At 47.0% G+C, this 21,896-nt stretch overlaps 1 protein-coding gene across 1 annotated transcript in view; it reads left to right on the forward strand.

The window, feature by feature from the left end:
- NGLY1 (N-glycanase 1) overlaps window positions 1-21,896 on the forward strand; it is a 421,608-nt gene that overhangs the window by 165,850 nt on the left and 233,862 nt on the right. The window contains exon 6 of the mRNA XM_086942132.1: window positions 14,232-14,353. Within this exon, the coding sequence (XP_086798258.1) occupies window positions 14,232-14,353 (122 nt within the window). The remainder of the gene's footprint in view (window positions 1-14,231; window positions 14,354-21,896) is intronic.

Consider the following 21,896-nt stretch of genomic DNA (forward strand, 5'->3'; position numbering starts at 1 on the left):
AGGTGGGGGCTTTCCTCATTTGAAAAAAAAAATATCATGAACCAATGAGAAGTGTTAATTTTAGGTCACATGACTAGGGGTTTTATCATTATGAAACCAAAACTGTTATGAACCAATCAAAAGTGTTATTTTTAGGGCACATGACCCGACGCGCTTACGCTACGCGCCCCGGGCCGTGCCCGGGGGCGAGCTCCGGGTCGCGTAGCGTAAGTGCGTCGGTGCGCTTACGTCGTGCGTTTCACGCATACGCGGCTACGCGATACGTCACGATCATGTTTTCGTTCGCGATATTGGCGCTTACGACGCGCGCCCCGGGGCGGGCCCGGGGGCGTGCTCCGGGTCGCGTAGCGTAAGCGCGTCGGTGCGCTTACGTCGTGCGTTTCACGCATACGCGGCTACGCAATACGTCACGATCATGTTTTCGTTCGCGATATTGGCGCTTACGGGACGCTCCCCGGTGCACGCCCCGGGGCGCTTCATATAATTGCGCTTTCCGGGGCGCTCCCCGGGGCGCGCTCCGGGAGCGCTCCCCTCCCCCCCCCCCCCCCCCCCCAAAAAAAAATGAATAAATAAAAAAAAATGGGGAAAATTGTATGGACTGGAAGCCCTATTTTTAAGTTGTATTTACGAAAATTAACTTTGAAAAAATATATATTGGGATACATTGGGCTATATATATGCCCAAACGTAGCCCAATGTAGCCAAATATAGCCCAATGTAGCCAAAAGATGGCCACCAGAGACAAAAAAAAAATTGCCCAAATATCAGCCAGATGTAGCAGAACTGTAGCCCAATGACAGAATGTACCAGCATTAAAAAAAATATATGAAATTCACTGAAAAAACCATAGGTTTCACACCAGTTATAGTTAGGAATTAGCATTTAAAAAACCTATTAAATTCACTGAAAAAACCATAGGTTTCACACCAGTTATAGTTAGCTGGAAATTTTACTGACATAAAACCAATGAAATTCCCACGTTATAGTTATTCGGACTCACTATAACTTGCGCGTGCAATGCACTGCTGATGACACCATCCTTGTGACACAGTGACAGACCTCCTTTCACTGTAAAGTAACCTTTGAAACACATATTCAAAAATAGAAACTAACATTTTCAAAAAAGTGCATATACCCATACCAGTTACAACAACCAATTCAGTAATGCCATGTCATGAGTGATGTAATATGTGATGTCATCAGCAGTGCATTGCACGCGCAAGTTATAGTGAGTCCGAATAACTATAACGTGGGAATTTCATTGGTTTTATGTCAGTAAAATTTCCAGCTAACTATAACTGGTGTGAAACCTCTGGTTTTTTCAGTGAATATATATATATACACACACTCGCCTTTGACATAATACGTAGAGTCTGTACTGAAACTGCACTGCAATGAGTACTGCTTATGGGCTGTACTCTTTCTTTGGAATGAGCTGCATAGCTTTCTCTCCATTCCCTCCTTTATGGTTCACACGTAGCAATTACCAGAGAGATTTGCATGTACCATGCACATTCTTATAATTGGGTCATAAAATATTTTGACTTGCGCTCATTTAAAAAAACAATTTTGTCCCAAGGGGAAATATAATGTCCTTTGTCCATGAGTCTAGTCAGGGGGTGTTTTCAGGTAACTTGATTCCATCAGGATCCTAGCAAACCCCCTAATGAGGCAGCCTGGTTTAAATTCTGGTCAATCTCATTGATATGCATGTGAAATGTTAGATACTTTTTCTGAGTTTGGAGAGCTTTGTGTTTGAGTGATATATTTTTGTGGATGGCTAGATTTTCAATTTACTGGAGAGCAGCTATCAATTGTTAACCCAAACCAAATTCTTTTGGGTAACATTTACCATAAGGCAAGTGTTCTACTGAAATTTGAAACTAGCAGAAAACAGCTATAAAGATAATTGAGGTCAACCTCTAAAGGTTCTAGCACCTCCATGTTTTTAGGTCTGAGATGATTGCTAGGTGGAATGTTCCCAATTATTTAAAATATACCTAGAGTTGGCTTTGGCGTCACCCAGAAAAATTTTGGACCCCTCTCCTCAAGCTGTTGGCAATTTGGTGTATCTATTCACCCCTGTAGTTATTTGCATTGCAATGTACGAGCTAGCATTTTACATCTCAGAGGTGCACTAAATTATCGAAGATTGCATTCTTTGTCTGACAGATGCGTTTTATATTGCATGCAATTGGGTTTGTGTGTGCTTTTTAATTGCTGCAGACTTTTTAAAGGTTTTAGCTAAGACTCAAAATGCAAATCTGTGGTATTGACTTTACCAATGCTTGCTTTATTGAGTGTTGTTTGTTTTGTGGACTCAATCTGAGTTTTTAACCCCCTTCAGAGTCAAGATCCTGAAATGAGCACTTTGCTTTCATAACTGGAGTGCATCAGTATTCTGGTGATGGTGCACCTCTCCGGACGTTCATCTGAACCCTCTCAGGTGCCGACCACTTTGTTATAGACTACATGGAATCATCAACCCACCCTTCCCCTATAGGTAGAGGCCCAAATTGCCAGTTTTTTGGAATGAGCCTGTAGGGAGAAAAATCCAGGGATCTCTCCCTGATGCATAGGCATTTAGACATTGTTTTGTTTTCAATCCAAAACAGTTGGCATCACTATGGTAGGGAGTAGATTTGAGTACCAGACTGTCATGGACAAAAGCTGCATGCAGGAGGTGTACCATCTTGTGCAGCCATGCACACCAAGCGCTTCATCCAAACAGGTTACATACACACAAAGATAGCCATTGGATGATCCCAGCTCTGGGGACTGGATAGACCAGTGCTTCAACCCATCGCATTGCCAACTTCAATAGTCCCTTAACCCACTAGTTATTTTGTGTTGTTTTGTATGTTTTTTCTATAATTGTTGCTGACCAGATTCACTTGAAATGACATGAATTTTTGAAATCAAGTATATTTGAACGAAGATAAAATAAGAAAATATAAATAAACAGAATATATTTTTATATAATGTAGTTGTTTGTTTCTCCATGTTGTTGTGTGCACTGTATTGAAACAGAAGTCCACCTTATAGGAAATGGCATATAAGATATAAATTGTTTGCTACAGTTCCTTTTTTTCAAATAGACCAGTGCTTTCCAAACTTTTCATGTTGGTGACACACTTTTTAGAGAATCATCATTTAGGGATACCGTAATGTGAGCGGGCGTAGCAATCGAGCCCGAATCACCTAAGGAGGGTTCAAGGGTTCTCCCTCCCCCGAGAAAATTTTGAAAAAATAGTGGGCAAATGGTGCATTTTCAAGCAAATTTGAGAAAGCAGGAAGGTTAATAAAGCAATTGTGAATGTGTTCTAACAAAGACAGTGACTGGCAAAACTGGGTGTAAGGTTAGGTTTGTGCCTGAAACGAGAATGTAATCATGCATACATTGCGGCACAAAAAGGGCGGGTGCACGCACTGCCAACCCTTTCAACCATGCACAAAAGTCCGCCTGCTGCCTTACTGAATGAGTTATATAAAAATCTGTTCAGGAAGGGGTATTGTGAGTGGTAAAACAATCCTGCAACTTATCAGCCGGTCTCTGCGACATGGTAATGCGCGCAAGCCCGAACCACCTAAGGGGAGTTCTCCCCGATAAAAGTTTCAAAAAATAGTGGGCAAATGTTGCATTTTCAAACAAATTTGAGCAAGCAGGAAGGTTAATAAAGCAATTGTGAATCTGTTCTAACAAAGACAGTGACTGTCAAAACTGGGTGTAAGGTTAGGTTTGTGCCTGAAACAAGGATATAATCATGCACACATTGACACATGCCCCAGTGATTTACGGCACAAAAAGGGCGAGTGCACGCACTGCCAACCCTTTCAACCATGCACAAAGTCCACCTTCTGCCTTGCTGAATGTTATACAAAAATCCATTCAGGAAGGGGGAATTGTGAGTGGTAAAACAATCATGCAACTTATCAGCCGGTCGATGCGCATTGAACTCAGGTGGGGCCGTTTTCCGCAGCTTGCCAAAAGCTAATAGAAAATAAGACAAGTCATATATTTTTCCATTCAGCACTTTGAGGTAAAATTAACTGCATATAAGAGATGAGGACAAATACATATATGTCCTAGAAATTGTAAATATCAAAATGTATGGGGACACAACATATCTCACGAAAACCTTTCATTGATTTTATTTTTATTTTTTTTAAATGTGATTTGTAATCTAACACGCATACATTTCCAAAACATGTTGTCCATTTGGCCTGAACTATTTCTTGGAGTGACAAATGTACTAACCACAGGGGGCATGGCAGCAAAGGTCAAATAATACCATTCTCTGTCCCCAGCGACTTTTACACAACTGAAATCACCACGCCCCAACCTCAGAGGCAGGCAAAACGTTTTTTGAGTTTCCCGAGGGAAGATGGTGGCATGAGTGATTATTCAGATACTGCTGGGCAACCGAACCACCAAGGGTACTAACTTAGAACATCCATAGTTTTAAGCACTTGTTAAATGTCCTCAGTAATCAAACTACAGTAACTGAGAGGCAAACATTGAAATTATAGGCAGATGTATGGCCCATTTAACAATAGCGAAAAACAGAGTTTTTAACAATCATGGGACACAGGTGAAGCCAGCAATCGTGAAAAAGTCAACCAATTCACGCACATAATACATTGCAATTCACATCTCCATACACATAAACGTATTTCTGATAGATACATCTGCCGTGTGGATTCCTCACCTTGTGAATATCCCCCTTGCGTCAGCAACGTTCGGAAATTTTCTTCGTAGCACGCCGACGTGGGCGACGTCACAGGAGCACGGCATCGCGCGCGACTCCGTCTGACGTCACCGACCCCATATCAGGCCCACGCCGGCGTGATGAAGTCAGTTCCCTTTTTTCCGCGTCTCCGACGCTAACGGTTTTCGGGATCTTCAGCGATACCTAGTATCTTTCTGTTTAATAATTGTCACTGTTTCTCTCTTACGACTTGGTTATTCTCCGGAGATGTCGTCGAGGAAAACAGGCTTTAAGCCATGTAGGTCTTGTGCCCGCATGATGTCCATCACTGACCCACATAAGGATTGTTTGTGGTGTCTTGGTTCGAGTCACGACGTCAAGAACTGCGATTCCTGTTTTAAAATGAATCCAAAGGCGCTTCGAGAGCGTGAAGCTAAATTACTTTTGGCCAAGGTGAAACAGGATTCTGGACGACATTCGAGATCGACGTCACGAAGATCGAAGTCGAAGCAAAGGTCTCGGTCGAAGTCGGGATCTGCGTCGAGATCCAGAGCGGGTTCGAGGTCTGGAGAGGAGTCGAGATCTAAAGCGAAGTCAAAGTCCAGAGAAAGGTCTAGATCTAAGTCGGCTTCCGGTCATGCTTTGAGCTCCTCGAGGAGAAAGCATAAGAGGAGGAAGCACAGTTCGAAACATCATTCGGAGAAGGAATCCTCTGACTCGAAGAGAAAGTCTCACAAACATCGTAAAGACTTTCTCTCCTTCGCCTGCTTTGTCAAGAGAAGGTTCTCCGGACCCGGAGCCGGTATCCTCGGAGCATGAAGAGGAAGAAGAGGTGACTCCTCAAGAACCGGCTTCAGCGGAGACTCCTGTGAACCCAGAAGGTCAGGGTGAGGATGTGTCGGGGCGGCCTCCATTGCAACATCCGGTAGGTCCGTACCCTTCCTTTCCTGGTCCTGGACAGGATCCCTCGCATTTTCTCAATGCGATGTTTGGAGTATATTCTAGGGCAATGTACCCCACTGGAGCGCCTGGTGGCCCCATGGGTCCATTATCGTACAATCTGGGTATTCCTCAGTCGTACGCCCCAGCTCCATTTATGCCTTTCATGCTGGAGCCTCTTTCACCATGGCTCGGTACGGCTCCACCGAGGTCTTCGACTCCGCATGCGGCTTCGCCGACTCCGGATCGACCTTGCAGTCGAGATCGAGGTACCACAATTTTGGAAAAGGTGATGGACAGAGTTTCTGAATGATGCAGAATACTCCTACCCAGTCAAGAGATCAGGGCATGATCCATCGCCGTTTTTTAGCTCACTGCACCATCCCAGCTTCAGAACTTGGCTATATGCAAATTAGTCTGTTCCTGTCCCAGTGCATGATGGGAACAGGGCAAACCAAACTACCAAGCCAATTCTTATACTGGGAAGGAGACAAGCTACCGGGGACCAGTTTCTGGCATTTCAGCCGTCGTCGGCCCGGCTTGCTTGAATCCTGATGGTGCAATGAGCAAGGGACTCGCGTCTGAGTATACCCTCCCACACATAGTGTGGATAAAATCAATTTTGGAAAAGGTGATGGACAGAGTTTCTGAATGATGCAGAATACTCCTACCCAGTCAAGAGATCAGGGCATGATCCATCGCCGTTTTTTAGCTCACTGCACCATCCCAGCTTCAGAACTTGGCTATATGCAAATTAGTCTGTTCCTGTCCCAGTGCATGATGGGAACAGGGCAAACCAAACTACCAAGCCAATTCTTATACTGGGAAGGAGACAAGCTACCGGGGACCAGTTTCTGGCATTTCAGCCGTCGTCGGCCCGGCTTGCTTGAATCCTGATGGTGCAATGAGCAAGGGACTCACGTCTGAGTATACCCTCCCACACATAGTGTGGATAAAATCAATTTTGTAAAAGGTGATGGACAGAGTTTCTGAATGATGCAGAATACTCCTACCCAGTCAAGAGATGAGGGCATGATCCATCGCCGTTTTTTAGCTCACTGCACCATCCCAGCTTCAGAACTTGGCTATATGCAAATTAGTCTGTTCCTGTCCCAGTGCATGAGGATCGAGGTACCACACCTGCTCATGACTCTCGTCCTCCTGCTCCGGCTCCTCGATCGACGTCGGAACCAGCGCCGTCGGAGTCGTTACCGGATCCGTCGACTTCGATTCGTTTGGAGTGGTCGAGGCGAAGAGCTCAGCGTCTTCTCGAACAAAAGGATGATGAAAGTTCTGATGTGGAAGAAGGCGAGCTTCCTGATCATGATGATGATTTCGATGAGCTTCGGGATGCTAGTGGTCTGGAACTCTCTCCCGAGTGGGGTCTGCCTTCGACTTCTGATGCACCATCAAGGGACGTGGCACCCTATCACGTGGTTATTAGGAAGGCTGCTGACCTTCTTAGCTTAAAGCTGCCCACAGTGGAGTACAAGCCCAACATCCTCACTGAAGTCTTGCATTCTCCTTCTTCGATTGTGGAGCCTACACTGCCATTTACTGATGCCTTGACGGATCCAATTAAGGAGATTTGGAAGAGGCCGTTGTCTGCTCCTGCAGTTTCAAGGGTTATTGCAAGGCGCTATAGGGTGGCTCCTGATGACCCTGCATTTCTTTCTACGCACCCATCTCCGGAAAGTCTTGTGGTTCAGGCGGCTTGCTCTAATAGGGCTGCAGGCTCTTTCCCTCAAGTGCCAGCTGACAAAGAGTCTAAGAAATTAGATCAGTCTGCGAAGAAGACTTTCTCTTCTGGGAGCATGGCTCTTAAGTCATCAAATGCTACTTGCCTTTTAGGTAGATATGTGCACGCGCTGATGGACTCAGTGAAGCAATTGTCATCAAAACTTCCTGAGGAGGATAAGAAAAACTTTAATGAAGTGGTCTCTGACACTCAGGCTGCGGCCCGCATGGTCATTCAAAGCGGCATGGACACTGTGGATTCTGTTGCTAGAATTATGGGCTCATCCATTGCGACCAGGAGAGCCGCATGGTTAAAGTCTTCTGATTTCTCAGCGGATGTGCAGTCTACATTGCTGGACTTACCCTTTGAAGGAACTGGCCTTTTTGGTAAGAAGGCTGATGTGGCCTTGGAGAGGTTTAAGGACAGCCGTGCCACAGCAAGATCTTTGGGTCTGCAGATGAGAGGGTCGACGACTAGAAAATTCAAGGGATTTGGTAAATCTTCTTTTCGTCCCTTCAAGCAGGGCCAACAACAACAACAGCAGCAGCAGCAGAACCCTCTATATAGGTCCTATAGAGGTAGACAGAGGGGTCGTGGACGTGGACGTCAAGTCTCCTCTTCCTCCACTTCCTCCAATAATGCCCAACCCCCACCCGCATCAGCAAAGCAGCCCTAGATCCTCCATTCAGGATCATGTAGGGCCAGTAGGGGGTCGGCTTACTCACTTTCTACGAGATTGGGAATCGGTTACATCAGATCTTTGGGTTCTCAATCTCGTAGAGAATGGGTATGCACTTCCTTTTCAGGAGTTCCCTCCCAATTACCCTCCTTGCCAAGGTTATTGTTCGGAGGACCACCTGCTTCTCCTGCAGGAGGAAGTCCTGGCACTGTTTCGAAAGGGTGCAATAGAGGTGGTTCCAGAGCAGGAGAGGGGTCAAGGGTGCTACTCCCGGTATTTCTTGATTCCCAAGAAGGATGGCAGGCTTCGGCCGATCCTGGATCTCAGGATTTTGAACCTCTATCTCAAACAGGAGAAGTTCAAAATGCTCACCCTTGCTCAGGTTCTTCTGGCGCTGATGGAAGAAGACTGGATGGTGTCGATCGACTTGCAGGATGCGTATTTTCACATCCCAATCCTGAAGTCGTACAGGAAGTATCTCCGTTTTACAGTGGGATCGCAGCACTACCAGTTTGCGGTCCTCCCGTTTGGACTTACTACTGCGCCTCGAGTTTTCACCAAGGTGATGGCAGTGGTGGCTGCGCATCTCAGAAGGTCAGGGATTCCTGTATTCCCTTATCTAGACGACTGGCTGATCAAAGCAGAGTCGCCGGAGATGGTGCTCCATCATCTGCAGGAGACAACTCAGTTGTTACACAGGTTGGGTTTTTCGATAAACGTACCCAAATCTCACCTGGTGCCCTCCCAGCGCAACCTGTTCATAGGTGCGGTACTGGACACTTCTGTATGTCGTGCATTCCCTCCACCTCAAAGGATTCACGACATTCAGGAAATGATTCCTTTATTCTACAATGGAGAGGTTGTTCCAGTCCTGAAGGTCCTTCGCCTGCTCGGTCTGATGGCTTCTTGCATTCTGTTGGTCAGTCATGCACGCTGGCACATGAGGGCGCTCCAGTGGTGCCTCCGCAGGCAGTGGTATCAGCACAACGGAGATCTCAGGGAGTCAGTGAAGATCTCCAGGGAAGCTGCAGTGGATCTGTCTTGGTGGGGCGTGGAAGGCAATCTGTCGCAAGGAAAGCCTTTTCAACTGCCTCCATCAGTGGCCACAGTGATAACGGATGCATCCACTCTCGGGTGGGGTGCTCATCTGGGAGACCTGGAGGTCAAAGGTCTTTGGTCTCCGGAAGAAAGGTTGTTTCACATCAACCTTCTGGAATTGAGGGCGATACGTTTGCCGCTCAAGGCCTTCCTCCCTTCCCTTCGCGGTCGTTCGGTTCAGGTCCTAACGGACAACACGACTGCGATGTGGTACATCAACAAGCAGGGAGGAGTAGGGTTGCAGTGTCTCTGCAGAGAGGCTCTGCGTCTCTGGTCCTGGGTTCAGGACCATCAGATTTGTCTGGTGGGAAATCATCTGGCCGGAGTTCTGAACGTGCGTGCAGACCGTCTCAGTCGGCAGTTCTCTGCCGACCACGAGTGGAGGCTTCACCCGGAGGTTGTTCTCGACATCTTTCAGATGTGGGGGACTCCTCGGGTGGATCTATTTGCCACTCGCGAGAATGCTCACTGCCTTTCATTCTGCAGTCTCCAGTATCCGATGCAAGGAGCATTGGGGGACGCGTTTCAGTTGGGTTGGGGAGATCAACTCCTTTACGCGTTTCCTCCCATACCTTTGATTCCTCAGGTTCTGAGGAAGATTCGTCAAGACCGGGCCCAAGTCATATTGGTTGCTCCGGATTGGCCAAGAAGGGTGTGGTATTCGGACCTACTCCACCTCTCCTCTCACCCGCCGCTCCGTCTCCCTCACAGGGCAGACCTCCTCTCTCAGATGGAGGGGCAGGTTCTACACCCCCACCTCCAGACATTACACCTTCATGCCTGGAGATTGAACGGGGCAACTTGAGTTCTTTTTCTCTCCCTCACGAGGTGGTGGATGTCATTCTCTCTGCCAGGCGTGACACCACTAAGTCCATTTACTCCTATAGGTGGGCAGGTGGGCAAAATTTGTTTCTTGGTGCAGGGAGAGGGATATTGACCCTTTGAAGGCTCATTTGTCTAATATTTTACAATTTGCCCTTTATCTGGCACAGCAAGGTTTGGCTGTGGCCACGGTCAAGGGTTATCTTTCGGCCTTATCGGCATTTCTTTGTTTGCCGGATCAGCCTTCTCTCTTTAAATCTCCGGTGGTTTTGAGATTCTTGAGGGGTCTCATGAATATGTTTCCTCCTACTCCTTTTATTGTTCCTCATTGGGATCTGAATCTTGTGCTGACCTTTTTAATGGGTTCTCCCTTCGAACCCTTGCACAAGTGTCCATTGAGGCTTCTCTCTTTTAAAACTATCTTCCTCGTTGCAATCACCTCGGCAACGAGGGTAAGTGAGCTTCAAGCTCTAAGTTCCAAACCCCCATTCCTGACCATTCATGCTGAAAGGATGGTTCTTAGGACCAGGGCTGCTTTTCTGCCTAAGGTGGTGACTCCTTTCCATCTTGGGCAGTCCATTACCCTTCCTACCTTCTATCCTCCCCCTCACCCGTCTAAGGAGGAAGAGAGGCTGCATCGCCTGGACCCTAAGAGGGCGGTGTCTTTCTATCTGGACAGGACTAAGGACTTCCGGATGGACGACCAGCTGTTTGTTGGCTTTGCTGGCTGCAAGAAGGGCAGAGCGGTGCACAAGCGCACTCTTTCCAGGTGGATAATCCTGTGCATCAAGATCTGCTACTCCCTTGCGGGTAAGGACCCTCCTGAGGGTATTAGAGCTCATTCAACTAGGGCAAAGTCTGCAACATCTGCTTTGTCTAGGGGTGTACCTGTTGAGGATATTTGCAGGGCCGCGACTTGGGCCTCCCTCCACACTTTCGCGAAGCATTACTGCTTGGATACCGAGGTGAGGAGGGATGGCCACTTTGCGCGCTCTGTCCTCCAAGACTTCCTGGTGTAGCAGAGTGGACACCCTCCTCCGGGAGTGGGGACTGCTGTGGGAATCTATTCACAAGGTGAGGAATCCACAGGGCAGATGTATCTATCAGAAGAACAAGTTACTTACCTTCGGTAACGCTTTTTCTGGTAGATACTATATCTGCCTGTGGATTCCTCACTGACCCACCCGCCTCCCCGTTGTCCACTCTGCTATACCTGGTCTTTCTGTATATATGGTTTATACTATTGTATTGATTTAGTTCTATATGTACTGTGTACATTGTATATTTGCATGTTTGCTATCGTTGGTCCGTCCGTGTGCCTCGAAGGCACGGAAAAAAGGGCGGAACTGACATCACGCCGGCGTGGGCCTGATATGGGGTCGGTGACGTCAGACGGAGTCGCGCGCGATGCCGTGCTCCTGTGACGTCGCCCACGTCGGCGTGCTACGAAGAAAATTTCCGAACGTTGCTGACGCAAGGGGGATATTCACAAGGTGAGGAATCCACAGGCAGATATAGTATCTACCAGAAAAAGCGTTACCGAAGGTAAGTAGCTTGTTCATCGCGTATTATGTACATGCTTTACAAGAGATGGCTCCTGAGTTTTCATCTGTACCACGGTCCTCTTCCTTCTCACTGCCCTCTTTCCGGGCCTCCTTTTGGCTCGGTCCGCTCCCCTTAGATAACCCGCTCATTTTGAAGAAAGAAGCAAAGGACTGCCTTAAGTGCTCCTTCTGTCTTTTGAAGATGCTCTTCTCTTGCAACGTTATGGCGTTCGATGGAAGCTCGCTCTTGGCAGGCAGGGCCCCCCCATGTAGGGGCTTTGCTGCTGGAGCCAACGAATTACTGTGTGCAGCTGCGTCATACCGATGCATCTAAGTCATACCCATGTCACACTGATGCAGCCACGTCACACCAGTTCAAAAGAGTGGTGAATGTCACGTGCACCTGTGGAGTACGTCGTAGCGGCTGCCAGCCATCGTTCAGTGCACACCGGCTGGATGAGAGGTGTAAAACTGTTGTCAAGAGTGGCGCCATCTGTGTGGTGGCTGGGTCTGGCTAAAGAAGCGAGCGGCCCACCCTGCTCACCAAGGGGTACAACTCTAACTGCCTGATTATGAGAATGCCAGAACGGGTGGAGGTCTTTACCTCACCCCATCAATGCTGAAACCTCGGGGTCCCGTACTTGCTGGGTGCGGTAAGTACCTCACATTCTACATTGAGACAGCGAGAGACCAGGATCGCAGCGAAATGCTGTAAACTACAGAGAGCTGCCCCTTACCATGGGTCCAGGCTAGAACTCTCAATGCAGACTTGTAATTAAAACACCACATCAAGCAGAAAGGAGCGCACTATGCCCTACCTCGGAACTTGTAAAGAATGTCAAGGCAAGGCCTTACGGCGCCCCACGGTCAACGAATTGTTCTCCGGGCCTGCCGTTTCACACTCGAGAATGGCTGCGGACTGAACTGCGCCTGTGCCGCGCTCGGCGCGCACACACGCTCGCCTAACGGTCGCCTTTCTTCATGTACATCTGGCGTACAATTGCAGTACCGGCGTCATCCCGCGGCACACCCACCATTTCCAGGTGACACAGTACTGTGTCGCGACACACAGTTTGGAAAGCTCTCGGATAGACGTTTATGTCCTCCATAAATCTAGAGGTAAAATGGCCCACACAGAACTACTGTAAAGAAGCTACCTCCACTCGATTACCTCAATGTGGGATGATAGGGCAGAAGCCAACACCTATTAGTATGCAGGTCAGTGTTCAACTTTACATGCTCCTGTGAACGTGCCCCCTCACCCCCAATCCTCCCAAGCCAGTAAAGCCAAGGTCTGCTGTTGAACTGCACATTCCATGAACTCGCCGATTGTCGAATTCTTCTTCAGAAAAATGTGTGGCTGATCAGAAAGAACATGCATAAGCGAAGGTAAGGCCACAATTGAAGCAAAAGGGAGACAGACAATGGAGAGAGAATACATATTAAGATCTAGACATGGGAGAGAGAATACATATTAAGATCTATCACTTTTTTTATCTGAAGAATTAAATAGGAACAATACCAGGATGACTTGCATAACATGGATGCTGTAGATATATTAATTTAGTCATAACTGAAATTAAGAGGGCCAAATGTGTGAAACAATGAGAAAGTCAAACAATTTTATAAATGGATACGAACCTGGGGTGGCCAGGTTAGAGGGAGATATTTAAGATGGAAAACACTGTGCTCCTAGAAATATATAGACCACTTCGCAAATTTCCTAATTCCATCATAATGTCTTCACATTTTACATCTACATTCATAGAAAATATTTGATTCTGTAGAAGTCTTTGCTGATTTTAACTATGTAATCACTGGAATTCATTTAACAACAACTTACATTGCTCCTTTCACCCTTTTTTGTAATCCAATACTGGAGTGACCAAGATATTCTGGTGTTAAAATACTTTCCAGGTCTCGCATACCAGACAGCACAAACTGTCTGTTTGGGAAAGGCCTATAATGGGCTTACCACAGACTTACTGTGGGTTTAGAACCCACCTCTTGCTTACCATTGGTTGGCTTAATCATCCTCATTTTCTTGGTTCTTATTCATTGGTATGCCTTGTTCTTCTTGTGTTTGTTCTTCCCTGGAGTATCTCTTTTTTACTATCCTTTTGATTTACTGACTTGTATATTTTTCACTGCTTACTGTTAGGGAACTGTTTTCTTTTTGGTACAGCATTCAGTGAGAGTGCATGTGGTTTTGAGCACTCACCAGTGTTTACTACTTTCCTCTCCTGCACTCTATAGTGCTCAAGTGCTGCTTCTCTCTCTCATATGCTTCTCCCTGCCATGTGCTCAGTGTTGCTTTCACTTTCATGCTCTTCTCCCTCCTCTCACACAGGTGTTACACTTTTCCTCATGTGCTACTTTTCCCCTTCTCGTTTTATGCTGGACAGCAAAACCAATTGGTCCCAAAGGCAAAACGTATTGCCTTTGCCAAAGCTTTTTATTATTGGATTTTTCTGGAACTTGGAAGTGGGATTTAATTGATGTTAGTTTGGATAAAAAGCAGTAGCAAGTTTGTGTTTGTTTCCAATGTGTCCTTAAATTTTATGAAACTAAAAAACCAAAAGTGGTGGTTCTTGAAATCCTAACAAAATTTACTTTTGATGAAGGAGGAAATTGAAACCCATTTTTGACAGAAGGCAGGATTCCTGCTGCATTAATGGCCCTGTTGTGTTTGTGTGTTCCAGGTATAATGATCCTGAGAAGCTCTTGGAAACCAGAAGTGGTCGATGTGGTGAATGGGCCAACTGCTTCACATTGTGCTGCAGAGCACTGGGGTTTGAAGCCAGATATGTGTGGGACGCAACAGGTATGGGCGATTAACCTGGTTTTCATTAACCTAGACAGCTGTAAGCATGGTAACCCTAAGTGGTAAGCTAATTCCAGTGAGCAAAGCAAGTATAAATGGTCCTATGACTCCCAGCACCAGTAAACTACTAGGTTAGTAGAGTCCGCTGAGAAAGATTGCATTGAACAGTGCATACTTTCTCAGAGGACTCTACTACCAATAACCAGCCCATAAATGTAACTCCGGCTAACTGAATGAATGCTGACAGAATTCTTAGTGTTGCATATGGTAGGGTAACTGATTTCTGGATAAAAAGAAGGCTTGCCACCAGTGGTATCGATCTGGTCGCTTCATTATTACTGCAAACTTTGCAACAGACAATAATGCTTCTGTTTTTATCATATTAGAATGTTAAGCAGAACATGCAGCGGAATAAAAGAAAAAACCTTGTTGAAATATATCCCTTCCTTGAAAATGTTAATCCGGTTGCTGTCCATTACCATTTGGACCTACCTTGATTACACACTGTACATAGCTGCCACGTTTTCAGGTTGCTTATGTGACATTTCCATGGTTTCAGTGCACTTATGATTGACATTCAACTGATAAATGTGTGCCACTTAGAGGTACACTTTCTATTTATCTCTTTCCATGCAATGACATGCATGGAAAGAGATCAATATCAGAAATGAGACCCTTTTAGCAACGAGAAGCTCCAAAAGTATCTTGAAAGTCTGCAAAGCCCCTGAAATAGTTTAACAGTTACTTTACATATTGTGCTTTCCGTGCACTTGCATAGCTTAGAGCAGGTGCAGTGTGTGTGGGACTGACATGGTGAAAGATAGGGGCATTGTAGGCAGGCAGGTTGGGGACGCCCATGGTATTCTATACCTGTGAATGTGCTCAGGAAAAAAAGACATGAAGGGAAAAATCTTGAGGGTGCTGAGGGTATGTAGGAGGACGCTGGCTCTCTATATAGTGCACTAAAGCATAGCACACAGTGTAGAGTCCAGGCAACCCTTATTGGTTTACAGAAACTTGGGGGGGGGGGGGTGTTGAGCTCAGCTCTTAAGGTTCTCAAAACACCTTTGGCACAGTTGGTTCACTTGGACTCTGGCTTGGGGCTCTGTGCAGAGGTGCTTTTAGGTGTCAGGTCGCAGTGGTCAGAGGCTCTTACTTTGGAGGTCGACCTGGAGATGGGGACAAAACAGGACAGCTGTGCCACTCTGTGCTGGCTTCTGCTGGACTGACGTCCCTAGTTGGGGTCTGCAGGGCCCGTGTCCGGAATTGGACCACCAACAAGTCTTGACTGCTGCAAGGGGTCCTGCACCCTATGTTATGTTATGTTAACGTAATTTGTTATGCGCACAGCTGCTCCAGCTAAGGAGCGTCCCGGCGCAGTGACAACGCAGGATATAACACAACAGGAACATAATGGCAAGGGATTAAGGATAACTAAAATTAGAACAAGAAAGTTTTGATGGCTTTCCGAAAGGGCGTGAGGTCCACCATCAGGCGGATTTCAACCGGAAGAGGGTTCTAGATGGTAGCAGCTTTAACGCTGAAAGAGCGTCCTCCGGCACGGCAAAGCCTAAATCTAGGAACCACAGCAATGGCCTGACCTTGAGAGCGAAGTGTACGCGTGGGTACGTAGAAGGACAGGAAATTGGACATAATCTGGGGGCCTATGCCTTTCAGAATTTTAAAGGTCAAGCAGAGAACCTTGAAATTAATTTGCTTCCTCACTGGAAGCCAGTGCAGGGAGCGAAGGACGCTGGACACGGAACAAAATCTGGGCAGGCCAACAATCGCTCTGGCCGCAGCATTTTGTACCCGTTGCAAACGGGCGATTTCTGCCTGATTAGCTCCAACCAGGAGAGAGCTGGCATAATCCAAGCGGGAGATGACAGTAGCCTGGATTACCAGCTGCTTGGTTGGAGCGTCAAAGTATTTGAGGACAGGTCTAAGACCTCTCAACAGGCCAAAACAGCACGCGGCTGTCTTCTTAGTGTGGCCAACGAAGGTAAGGCCGGCATCCAACCAGACTCCCGGGTTTTGTATGGTGATGGAGGGCTCCTGGAGGGTCTAGCAACTCATTACTCGCTGGGACTATGGGACTGACCTCTAGCAGCACCGAACACCTCCTCCTGTATGGGTGCTGTGACAGAGAGTCCGTGGTCAGCCTCTGTATATCAGAGCTTGCATTTCGGTACCTGTAGGCTGCAGGTAAATACTACTGCCACTCCAAGGGAGATACTGGCTGTTTGGTGAAGGGCTGGCAGTTCTCCCAGGCTTTTGGAGTTTGCACAGTGGCAGGACAAGTTGTTGCAATTGTCGGGAGCAGCAGACGGGTTGAAAAAAAGTCACTCACAGGTGCTCAGTTCATGCTTCTTCGGCTCCTCTATATTCTCCTACTTAGTGGAGTCTGCTTCTCTGGTGCCAGGGGCTCTCCTAAATGCTAGATTTGGGGGTGTTTGGAGTGAAGGGTAATAACCAATGGGTTACCTACATTTCGGGTTACTACACCCCATTGCCAGATTGCCTAATTCCACCGAAATCCTCCTTTCGTGAATCACATCAGGCAGCCCAATTTAGGGGTGTGACTGGCCTGGTTATCCACCACACCTTCCTCGGTATCTAATTTCCCAACTGTCCTGGTGCCGAATGCGCCTCGGGCACGTGGTGGCATCTCCCAGGTCTTGGGGAAGCAGGGGTCGCAGGGAAGCAGGGCTACAAAATACTTACCCTCAACAGGGCATCGAGAGGTGGGGGGATTGCAGTTGTTTTTAAAACTAGCTACCTTTGCTCCTTCATAAAAAAATTACGTTGCCGGTTGCGAAAGAGCCCATTTTAAAATCACTTTGAACCCTAACTACACCATGACAGGTCTTTAAATTTACTGACCTCCGGGTCCCTCTCAAATGTTTAGAGAAGCCCTCACAGAGACAGTAAGTGCCTTGGTGGTTAATGCTCCTACCTTTACAGTCATAGGAGACCTTAACTTGCATTTGGACAATCTCTCTGAGCCTGAAGTGGACAATTTTTTGGCAGATCTCATTGCGTGTCAGCTCGATCAACTGGTCTTCGGCTCAACGCACTCAGCTGGGCATTTACTGGACCCAGTTTTTACCAATATACCTTTCCTTACGGTCTGCACTCCTGTCCCGATGGGCTGGTCGGATAACTTTTTAGTTTCCATGTACATTCAGGGCGTCACCCATGCGTAATTTAGTTAAAACCTTTTCTCTTAAATGTCCCTGGCACAAATTGAATTGGGATCTATTTCAAACTTAGCTGTCCGCTCCACCCCCCTTCCCCCCACCCCCCCGGAGTTTTCGGCTGACCCCAATGAGGCTAATTTGGCCTTTTGTAATTGGATCAGTTAGCCCCTGGACAACCTTATTCCTGCTAACATGTCCATAAATCGTCAATCCAAATCTAATCCATGGTACAACACCAAGCTGGCTGCCCTGAGTAAAATGTGCAAAAGGTTGGAGAGAGCTTGAAGGAAGGATTTCGATCCGACCTCTAAGGTCTCCTATCGGGCCGCCTTAAGGAGATATCATAAGGCCATCCAAGTTGAGCGTGCAGCTTTTTTTTGCAGAGCAAATTAGCAAGAGCACTAATCCAGCAAAGAGCATCTTTTCTATAGTCTCTAGCCTTAACAATCAAAGTGATGCCGCTGGATCTCTGATCACTTCTGACCAACAGTGTGAAGCGCTGACTGCCTTCTTTAAGAAGGTAGAAAATATCTACAAATGCTTCCCTACGATCCTCTCTGGCCCCCTGAGGTACCCTGCAATAACACTTATGCTACATTAGAGGCTTCCCCCCCCCCCCCACCCCCCATTCCGCAGAACTCATTACTCTTCCCAAAATGGCTTTCGCCCTGACCACAGCACAGTCTCAGCACTCTTGGCTGTGACTGAACATCTTTGGAAAGCCTTAGATGCCAGTCAGACGTCTGCACTGATCCTCTCAGACATTAGTGCTGCGTTTGACACAGTGTCTCATGCCATCTTGCTGCGTCGCCGAGTTACTGGCTCTGCTCTGCAGTGGCTGGCCTCTGTTCTTGCGGATAGGATTCTCCAGGTGATTGCTCCTCCCTTTACCTCCAGTATGCGTCCCATAAGTCAAGGGGTTCCACAGGGCTTCTCCCTGAGCCCTCTGCTTTTCAATCTCTATGTTCAACCTCTGGCCAGAGTAGCCAAGAGCAGAGGGTTGACCATGATCTCCTATGCCGACAACACACAGTTCGTGGTGGCTCTCTTGTGCGACTAAGCAGAACGGCCTGAAATTTCAGAGTGATCTTGCGGCAGTCGCCGAGTGGATGACCGCCAACTGTCTCCAGATGAATGCCAACAAGTCGGATGTGCTGTTGGTGGGCAGAGACCACGGTCTATGGAGTGAGCTCTGCCTAGGTACTGCCCCTGCCCCTAAGCAAGCAGTGACGAACTTAGGGGTCTGGATGGATGCCTCACTTAATTTTCAGACTGACGAAAAAGTGGCAGGTACTTGCTTCGGACTGCTGCAGGAACTCAAACCCATTCTGGGCTTCTTTGACGCCCCTACTAGGCAGATCATCATCCAAGCCCCGACGGGATTATGCAAATGTGCTGTATTTGGGAGCCAATAAGTCTGAGATTCAGAGGCTACAGAGAGTCCAGAACGTGGCTGTAAAATCCCTTATTGGGCTGTGCCGAGTCTGCTCAGTGACAAGCGCCATTCGCTGTTTTCACTTGCTACCTGTGGTTAGGCACATAGAGGTTAAGTCTATTTGTATAGCCTTTAAAACTCTGAAACTGGCTTCACCTGAAACTGCCTGCTTTTACCTTGTCCCCTCTCGCCAACTTCGCTCTGCGGGACAACATCTGGTGGTGGTTCCTAGAGTCAGGAGGGTTCGTGCTGGTGGTCCTTATTATGGGAATAAAGCAGCCACTCTCTGGAATTCTTTACCAGCCCATATTCGAGGAATCACGAACTACCTCGAATTTAGGAAATCTCTAAAAAAACCTTTCTCTTCCCCCATTCCATAGGTCATGCGCCTTTTATGTTCTGGCACCTCACTGCTGGTTTGCACTGGGACGCCTCTTTGCTGGGGGCTGCTGTTGCGCTTAATAAACCTGTTAACATAACATAAATGTTCTCACATAGAATATAACACACTTTGCCTTAGAGCTGTAAGGCCTGCTGTAGATGTGACTTACATATATCATAAGCAGCGACGTGGGCATGGCACACAGGGGTGTGTGCCATGTTGTGTTTTCACCATGGTTTGCACCATGTCATGCAGCCTGCAATGGCAGTCTGCATGCAATTTGCATGGGGGCTCCTCAGGGTTGCATAAGACATGCTGCAGCCCTTAAGGACCCTCTCTGCCCTAGGTGCTAGGGGGTACCATTTTCTAGGGACTTACAAGGGTGCTACGGTGTGTGCCAATTGTATCAGTTTACCTTGTTTAGGGAAAGAGCATTGGCATTGGGGCCTGGTTAGCAGGCTTCCAGTGCACTTCCAGTGAAAAGCCATAGTATTGGTGAGCAGAAAGTGGGGGTGACCATGACCAAAAGGGGCACTTTCCTACAGATGTGGAATTTTCAAAATAATCTACTTGTCCGAGGGACAAAATGCCACTGAGATCTACATGTCCTGTAAAATCCCCTTGTCCCACCTACTCCCGTCCATACATCAAACATGAGGGCTGACAGAGAAACAAGTGTATGCATCACCATAAATGCATGCACGTATGGAATGAGGGGCTAAATGTTTTGAAAATATTTATTTACTGATTAAAAATGAACACCCTTTGGCTTGAATACAGACAGACAGATGCATGTTTCATGCCCTGCCAACGATCTAGAATCTCACTAAACTATGCATCTGTAAAAGGAGAAAACGGAACCCTCATGATCGGTTTGCCCGCGCCATCAGTCTTGACATTCTTGAAGAATGGACAATGTACCGCTCTGATGACAGTGCCATTAGTGAACCAAGAGGCACCGCAAAAGTGAACACTGCATGTGACCAGAATGTAGAGCAACATTGTAGTCTATATTAATTCAAAAACTGGTTTTTGTACAGCTCCTATTCTGAACGCATGCATTTGAAAGTGCTTCTCTTGAATATTTAGACAAAGTTAGTTTTGGTGAATTAAAATATTTCCCTAAGATCACACCATTTAAGCATGGAAGCCAATTTTCAACTAGCCAGGTTCTCTTTCACAAACTATGAGTATTTAAATGGAGGCCCCCCGGTTTCACACAAGTACTGTCCGAGTGTTCTAGTTGTGTTCATTGGCAGAACTCTGCATATGTATAAACTAGCACATACCAACTGAACAAACCACTAGATTTTTGTACTGCTGCCAAGTGAAATCAGCATTTTCTCTTCTTTAATGGCACCCTTCATATCTTCCTCACTACCATTTCACTAGTCAAGTCATTTTAAGACTTAACTAGTACACTGGACGGGGATACGTTATTCTGATGAATAGAGCCGTTTTAATGATTATTTTTAATCACACACAAGGCAAAGATGTCTGAACAATGAGAATGCCTCAGGCAGCAAGTCGGGTCTCGGCTAGAGTGAGAAGTTGCAAACGGGTAGCAGTGAGTTCCTGCTCCACTAAGTAGTTCTGGTCTACCCTTAGAAGCTAACTTGGGCCCCCTAACATTTCAGTTATTTGGGGCACACAAGCAACACTTATTACAGTGCTACACTTCACACACTGTAGAATTCATTGCTCTTCATCTTGAGGATAACGGGCTGAGTGGGGCCTAGTAGCAGCTCTCGCTCCCTCTTCCAGCTGACAGAGCGAGGGGGAGGCGGAGGTGGGAGGTTCACCACACCACTGAGTAGCCGATAAGAAGGTGAGGAAGGTGAGGAAAAAACAGCTTCAACCTTTCGAAATGGAAATAGAGCCATTGCGCTGCCTTTCCTCGCCCGGGTCAAGCTTTGCCTTTTCTGCTGCTGTGTGCAGGATATTGAGGAAATACCCGTGGGCGGTGAGGCTCGCAGAAATGTCCCTCATGCAGACCCCCTGTGCGGTGGTCTCACCTTGGGGCACAATAAAGGAGGGAAAGAATGTCTTGCTTCTCAAGGGGGGTCCAGGCTCAGAGCAGATGACCCGTGCTCACAGCCACTTGCCCTGTAGGTAGTGCGCACGCACTTTAAAGTGGCGTTTGGTGCTTTAAAATTCACTTCGATCCATACGGTGAAGAAAAAGAATGTCCGGCTTTTTTTTTTTAATGTGGCATGAATACGGTAGCATAAGACTTTCAGTGCTGATAAATGAATGGCATTTTTTTGTGGTTTTATATACCGCGAACTCGACCTGAAGGTATTGGAGTGCTTTACAGGAGCGCCAGTTACATTTACAGAAGGACACGTTCATTTTTTTCGCTGCACTATTAAATTGGCGCAGCTGCACAGGAAATCAAATGTTATGCAGAGGGGACATTTAGGTTGTAGAGTCTCAGAATGCGCCTTGTAATCCAAGCTCATGTCCTCACTTTACCAACGTGGTGTAATCTGGACAACCTCTTTACCTAATTATCCAGTGTCTTTT

The sequence above is a fragment of the Lissotriton vulgaris genome, chromosome 10 (genome assembly GCF_964263255.1).
Source record: "Lissotriton vulgaris chromosome 10, aLisVul1.2, whole genome shotgun sequence".
NCBI lineage: Eukaryota > Metazoa > Chordata > Amphibia > Caudata > Salamandridae > Lissotriton > Lissotriton vulgaris.